Source organism: Cajanus cajan, chromosome 7 (genome assembly GCF_000230855.2).
Source record: "Cajanus cajan strain Asha chromosome 7, NIPB_CcT2T_4, whole genome shotgun sequence".
NCBI classification, from domain to species: Eukaryota; Viridiplantae; Streptophyta; class Magnoliopsida; order Fabales; family Fabaceae; genus Cajanus; species Cajanus cajan.
Window position 1 is genome coordinate 42,894,995 of NC_138523.1, and position 7,433 is coordinate 42,902,427.

Here is a 7,433-nt window from a genome sequence, read left to right on the forward strand (position 1 = left end):
CTACCCAGTAGACATCATTAACGAGGGATGCCAACCCAAAACACAAATGATTGAAAAGCTGTCAGGTCCATCTCCATGAATGGCTCTCTATAAACTGTTCCTCCTCCACCCTTTGTCTCACTTTCAAACCCTAGCTTCTCTCCATGTCTTTTATGTTCTCAAGAAATTAACATTACCATCCTCAATAATTTTGTTTCAATTCAATATGTAAAATAGAATCAATTCTACTAACGACGAGTACGTAGATGAACATGTAAGAAATTGATGAACTTAACCGGTGGTCATGGATTCAAATTCTGAATATGTAGATGTATTAATTGTATCTTTGGTTACTTAGTTCAAAATTGCATTTAACAGAAAAAACATATTTTAATAATAAAAAATTATAAATATAACTTTTTTTAATATACACAAAATAAATATTAGAAGTGGAAGAGAGAAGGCAAGCATGTGAAGTTGGAGTTAGCAGAAGAAAGCAAAGATGATAACTTGGTAACTGGCGATGCACGAGGTAATTGGTCCCACATCGAGGTGAAAATTAGTGACTGACATCTACATAAACCGACTGTGCATAAGTACCTTAACCTTGTCAAATCCTTTCCACTGTTACACTCTTCTGTCTTCTGCCTTTGCACTTGTGTAGTGTAGTGTAGTGTTGCCAGATACATCACACCATAAACACACACACACACTCTCTCTCTCCTTTTCCTCAGGTTTTATTGGAAAAGAAAAACCAACGTCTTGTCCCTTTCCAAGTGCCGTGAGTAATAACCCAACTTTCTCCTCTCACCCTTCCTTTTCATCAATCCATCAACAACACACCATTTTCTTCACTCATTCTATTTTTCAAACCTACAACAAACCTGCATGCTTTCCACTTTCCACACTAAGCTAGATCTTTTTCTTGCTTTTCCACAACGTGTTTCGTTTTCTACAATTTGACTATTCATGAGAGCTGGACTCAACTTTAGACCTACTTCCTTCACTGCATATAGTTGATTGCCCTTGCTAGATAGAGATATATATCATGGAAGATTTTTACAAGTTGAACCCTCTTCTGTCTTGCCCTGAGGATGTTGTTAGAGAAGTCAACGTTACTGCTGCATCTGAATTAAATCTAGGACTTGTGGCTAATAACTTCCTTCACCTCCAACACCCCCAAACTTCGGATCGCTTCATCAAGACTCAGATCTCTACTCACCCTCTCTTTCCAAATCTAGTATCTGCTTACATAGACTGTCGGAAGGTTATGTCAATCCCACTCCCATTAATTTTATTTTTTTTCAAGTTTCTATTTAATTGGCCTTCTTCTCTTCTTCATAGCATGGCTCCATCTTTATGTCTAGCATATTTTAATTAGTAGGAAAATTAACAAGCAAAGTAACAAGAATTTATATTCATTCAATATTTTATAAATGAAAATCGAATTTAATACCAAAATTAAATATTTACCAACTCGCATACTAATATGAATACTAAATATGGTAGCTGTGTTTTTAATTATTGGAAGGTTGGAGCACCACCAGAACTAGCTTCAATTCTTGAAGAAATATCCTGTGAAAGACATTCTACGGATTCTGTTCGTGAGATAGGTGATGATCCTGAGCTTGACGAGTTTATGGTATTTTCTTCATCTTAAAAACAATTTTTTCAGGGGTTGCTATGTTCACATATGTTGCTCGAATTATATAAGATTGTTAGACTTGTACGTTGAGTTTTGGAATGAAGATTTTGATTGTAACTGTGACGCATGTTAGGAGTCATACTGCGAAGTTCTTCATAGATACAAGCAGGAGTTGTCCAAGCCATTCAATGAAGCCACCTTGTTTTTATGTAATATCGAATCACAACTCAGCAATCTCTGCAAGGGAACACTAACAATGCCACTGGAGAACAATCGCTCAGGTAAATCCATCATTGATTTTTTTTCTATGCTCGACTAATGTAAACTGTCATGTGAAACTCGACTCATCAGGAAAAAATCATGTTATATATATATATATATATATATATATATATATATATATATATATATTATTTTTGTCTGGTTATTTTTAAGATTTAATTTAGTTTCATTATTTTTAATATTATTTTTTTGTTTAAATTGACATCGATCTTAATTAAATTAAATATTTTAAAAATAATAGTATCAAATTAAATAAAAATTTATTTAACATTTTTTTTAGATAAATTTGAATTTTGTAATGGAAACTGAAGAATGGAGGAAAAAATAGATAAATTAGAGTTTGTATAAATGATGTTTTTAGGAACTATAAAGAAAGAGCCTGTTAAAAAAAATAAACAACAGCAAAACTTTGTAAACCTATTTTAGAGGTGAATAAAATTTATGAAATATTATTATAGGGAAATAATCAAGTTTTGTCTGCAATTTCGGGTGAATAAAACTTATTTACGGAGAACTACAATCCCAACGCCAAATGTAGGATAGAGAAGGATGAACTTTTCTAAGTAAATGAATTACAATTGAATCAACAAAAATTAATAAAAAACAAGTTTTCAGAGAGTTTTGGAAGCTATTCATATATCTAACCTTTTTTTAAGGTAACAATATTATGAGTTGTTTTGTTTTTGATACAATTATATGATTTTAAAGAATATTTTATAAAAAAGATGCATGATCTCACTCTCATACAAATTACCATAGAAGAATAAAAATGAATATCTTGTTTAAGTGTACTCCAAATTTGATGACTTCTATATATATTTTATATATTTTGTTCTGGTTTTCCATTCTTCTTCACATGCAAAACTAATTTTCCTTATTGAACACCACTCTACAATAGTCCTTCTGTCCTTGAACCATCTATAATCCTACAAAGTCCAAATTTAGGAATATAACTTCACAAAACTTAAGGAAAAAAATATGGAGATAAAAAAAAATGTAACATAGAAGTATATTTGTTTTTTGACAAAAAAATGTCTCCAAATCATGGATCTAAAAAAGCTTCTATAGAATAAAAAAAGATTGAATTTTGAATATTACCTTTAATTTCTGGTGAGAATTACAACATAAGAAGAGAGTTAAAATTTAGAATATTTGTGATGAGGGAGAACAACAAAAAAGTTTTTAGATTATGAATCAAATGAAAATAAATTTACAAACAAAATAATATAAAGAATTATGAATATGCATGATCTTTTATTTCTGATAAAAATTACATTGTCAGTTTGTCACCATTCTTCAATAGTCTCTGAAGAATATAAAATACCACAAATACGTAGTTAGGAAAAGGAGATTAAAATACCACAAATTACATTGCAATGTCAAATGGAGATTAAGATTTTGATTAGTTAGGAAAAGGAGAAATTTATGTTTAAATTAACAATGAGATTGGATGAAATGTGTAGAGGGGAGAGATATAATAAAATGTAGAATTTTTTATACACATTGATAAAGCCTAAAGATGAATTGTTTAGAACTTTTAGAAGAAATTACATATAATACTGTTAATTAAATGGTTATAACAACTAAAAGGTACATGAGAAAATGTAAAGGGATGAGACACAATTTACACATAAACAAATACGTTGATATGAAGATTTGAGATTTGTTTTATATTATAAATAAATTCCATGAACGGTTGAAAAAAAATAAACAAAAAGAAATTAGAAAGTCCTCTCTTTGGCTTGTAATAATTGGTGTATAATTTCACGTACTTTCCCTCAATGATTATTGCCAAATTTTCATATCATCTTCAAGTTTTTAGTGCAAGCTTTGGCTTTTCACCAACAATGTTCTTCCTTTGCACTACACCTTGGGTCAATGCCTAGTTGACCATTATGAACATATTATCAACTTTCCATCCAATTAAGCCCAGCCTCCTAAAAAAAACTAAATAACCTAAGCATATATTGCTTCTTGGCTAAAACTGGAATTATTAACGTTTTCTAAGTATGATTCTTGTGATTTAGTCCCTTGGTATTCCGTTTTATTGTCATTTTGTTGTATTTCATAGCTCACAACTAATCTTGATTGTAATAATGTAATTGCCGCGAAGAGTTTTTATATACGGTAGAAATTAAATACAGAATTTGTTGTTAAATAGATTGTCCCTACAAGGTTAGCATGATAAACTAATTCTGTGCACAAATTTATCATGGAATGTTAAGAGCCTTGGTAGTACTTATTTATGGGAAGCATAATTGATTCTCTTTGAACAATCTTGCAATATTTGTTGTTAGATGAAGCAGCTGGGACATCAGAGGATGAATTAAATTGGGAGAAAGTGGAAGCAGTTGAAGGTTACGAATCTTCTGCCCCACGTCCAGGTGATCAAGAGCTTAAAGAAATGCTCCTTCGTAAATACGGTGGCTATCTTAGCAGCTTGAGAAAGGAATTTCTAAAAAAAAGGAAAAAGGGTAAGCTACCAAAGGATGCAAGGATGATACTCATGGACTGGTGGAACGCCCATTATAGATGGCCTTATCCTACGGTAATTGAATTTAATATCATTGAGTATACATGTCAATATAGAATACGTATATTGTGCCTTGATCAGTTACATTGTATGTGGTCTTATTTAAATGTCAAAATCAATCTGTGGCCTTGAATGTGTATCTGATGTATGCCTCTTAAGCAATTAACAATGATTTGAAAGATTTCTGAGTGCACAGTAACTCTCTTGTTATTATGGTTAAGTGTATGTTATGTTAACACTACACTATGCACTATACATTCATGTTTTGTGTTTGGTTTGTGGTTACAAGCTTGCAAACTAACATTGAACAGAAAATATATCAATTGTTTTCAGGGTCCATCTAAAGGTAAGAATACTGAAATTCAAGCTCTAGGTCTATCAACAAGAATTTGTATGTTTTTAGTTTTTATAAAGTAAAAAGGCACATATATTGATAAAAATATCAAATATATACTTTTCTAAAGAAAAAATTTCTCCATCAAAATATGTTTTAGACCTCCCTTATTTATTATAGGTTGACCCTAATGATTTTCTTCTTAAGATAGTCCATGACTGGGGGATATTTGTAATGTGTTGGGATGCCTAGAGAACTGCTAATGTCTTCTATTTTTCTAGTGAAAGATGAGTGTAGCAAGTTTTGTATGGATAATTTCATTTGTTAGTGGCATAAAACAAGGATGAAATGGTGAGGTTTGGGGAGATGGTGTAGGAGCATGCACACTTAACTAACTTCAATATGCACATGCAACTTAATGCATGTGAGCACTTGTGGTCAATGAATTAATCAAGCGTGGTTATTGCAAAATTTGATATAAATGCCTTGAAACTAATATTTTATCAGGAGGAGGAGAAAGTGCAACTATCAGAAATGACTGGACTTGATCAAAAGCAGATCAACAATTGGTTCATCAATCAGAGGAAACGGCATTGGAAACCATCTGAGGACATGCGATTTGCCATTATGGATGGTGTAAGTGGCAGCAACATAGGACAAACTATGTAATTTATTTCTGCACATGCATGATTCTTGCATTGCTAGTTGCTACTTGTAACTTTTTTTGGAGTGATATGAGTGTGTATACTATTCCGCAAGCAAGATATTATTTTTTGGAACCTGCACTTGTAAGCTAAGTAGCTAGGTCCCTTCTTATGCAAGAGTGTAAAAATTGTAGCTATATATATATATGACAATCATAATCTATCAATGTTCCTGAATTTGTTATTTTATGACAATACGTTATACTGTCGCATACTTATGAACTTGAAAATAAATAATAATACAAGCCACGAATAATTATAGTTTCATAATTTTTTATTTATCAGAATCGATGTTTCAATCTGATAATTTATATTGACCTTTATAAAATAAAAAAAATAAAAATAAAAAACTTGGGAACTAGTTATAAAGTATAATTTTAATTCTAATTAGAAACGGTGCCCAAAAAGTACTTATATTTTTGTTTAGTTCATAAATATGAATTATACGGTGTTCCAAAGGTGATAATTAAATATTAATTTATGTTAATAAAATATGATTTGTGTTTATTAAATATTATTTTAACATTAACAAAAATTAAATCTAACATGACTTAAGAAAACTTTACAATCACTGGATAAATATTTTAGTTAAAAAAACACTTATCTAAATATCCACATAAAAATTAAAGCCATTTGTTATAATAATATAAGTATTTTGTTAATTATTATCATTTAATTATAAATCATAAATGATAAATTTATTCACTTTGTATAAAATTACTAAATGAGTCACATCAAAGATAATTTATACTATTGGTAAATCTTTTATAGGGAATAAATATTTGTAAATAAATAATTTATACATGTTACAATTTAAAAGTTATACTGACGTCGTTTAGATTCTTTTCGTATATATATATATATATATATATATATATATATATATAAATAGTTGTTTTACATAATAGTATTTTTAAGAAATTTTCTAAGACAAGTTCAATTTTAAATGTTTTTCTTGAATGGGATTTTTTAGAAGTCTTTTTAACTTGTTTATTTTAATTTATATTTATCATATTTTTTCAAATTAAATTTTAACATTTTAGAATAAATTATTAATAATTAAATATATATATATATATATATATATTATAATATAAATTATTTATCATAAATTTAAAATATAATTTTATATATTAAAATATATTTATGTATATAATTTTTAATAAATATAATTTATATATTTTTAAGTATATAATTTATTATCAATATTAGTTATATATTATACATATTTAGTTGGTGCAATGTACATAATAAAATATTAATTAAATGATTTCCTTTTAAATAATAATCGTAATGAAATTTAAACTTTTTTTTTTTTTTGGAAGGGAACAAAACTAATTCATTTCTTTCAAATGAAATTTAAACTTAAAATCTCGTTAATATTGTAATAATCTCTTCCTACAATACCAGATATATTACTTGCAGAAATAAAACTAACTTGTATTTGTCTCGAGACAAAGGTCCACATATATAGTAATTTAGTAAGAAAATTAGGAGCTTATGTAGGGAGAAACTTATTGGCGGATTTTCTAATTTACTGCATCTTGCATCACTTCAATCACCTCAAATTAAAAATGGATTAATTAGCTTAGAAAGATTTTTAAGAATTTTTATTTATTTTTTTATTTTTAGTAGCAAAATCTTTTTAAACTGTGTCTAAAAAGACTTCAATTTTACTGTACACCTTTAGGTACACAGTATTCAGGGCAACTTTGTTTCATTTTTTAAATGAAAAATAACCTTCATTTTAAAAGATTATTTTTGAATTATTTTAAGAATTTTTTTATAAAAATTTTAAAAATAATTTCTTATTATTTGGATATTTATTTTTAATAGATTATCGGTCTATTTATTTAAACTTTTTTTTTCCAATAAAAGCACTTCTTTTTTAAAATAAAAATAAACACTTTTTTTATGCATTTGTTTAAACTTATTTTTTTTAAATAAGTAATTTTC

General features: G+C 28.3%; 1 protein-coding gene across 1 annotated transcript; it reads left to right on the forward strand.

Moving 5' to 3' along the window:
• The first annotated feature begins 629 nt into the window (after window positions 1–629).
• On the forward strand, window positions 630–5,672 carry LOC109819208 (homeobox protein knotted-1-like 1). Its single transcript, XM_020384850.3, has 5 exons — window positions 630–1,246; window positions 1,511–1,621; window positions 1,758–1,905; window positions 4,204–4,454; window positions 5,281–5,672. The coding sequence occupies exons 1-5, from the start codon at window positions 1,028–1,030 to the stop codon at window positions 5,440–5,442; spliced, it is 891 nt and encodes a 296-aa protein (XP_020240439.1). The 5' UTR covers window positions 630–1,027; the 3' UTR covers window positions 5,443–5,672.
• Window positions 5,673–7,433: the final 1,761 nt, after the last annotated feature.

Coding starts and splice junctions, on each gene's coding strand:
- LOC109819208 (XM_020384850.3), top strand. CDS start 1,028: ATGGAAGATTTTTACAAGTTGAACCCTCTTCTGTCTTGCCCTGAGGAT. Junction 1,247..1,510: donor CTTACATAGACTGTCGGAAG/GTTATGTCAATC, acceptor AATTATTGGAAG/GTTGGAGCACCACCAGAACT. Junction 1,622..1,757: donor CTGAGCTTGACGAGTTTATG/GTATTTTCTTCA, acceptor GACGCATGTTAG/GAGTCATACTGCGAAGTTCT.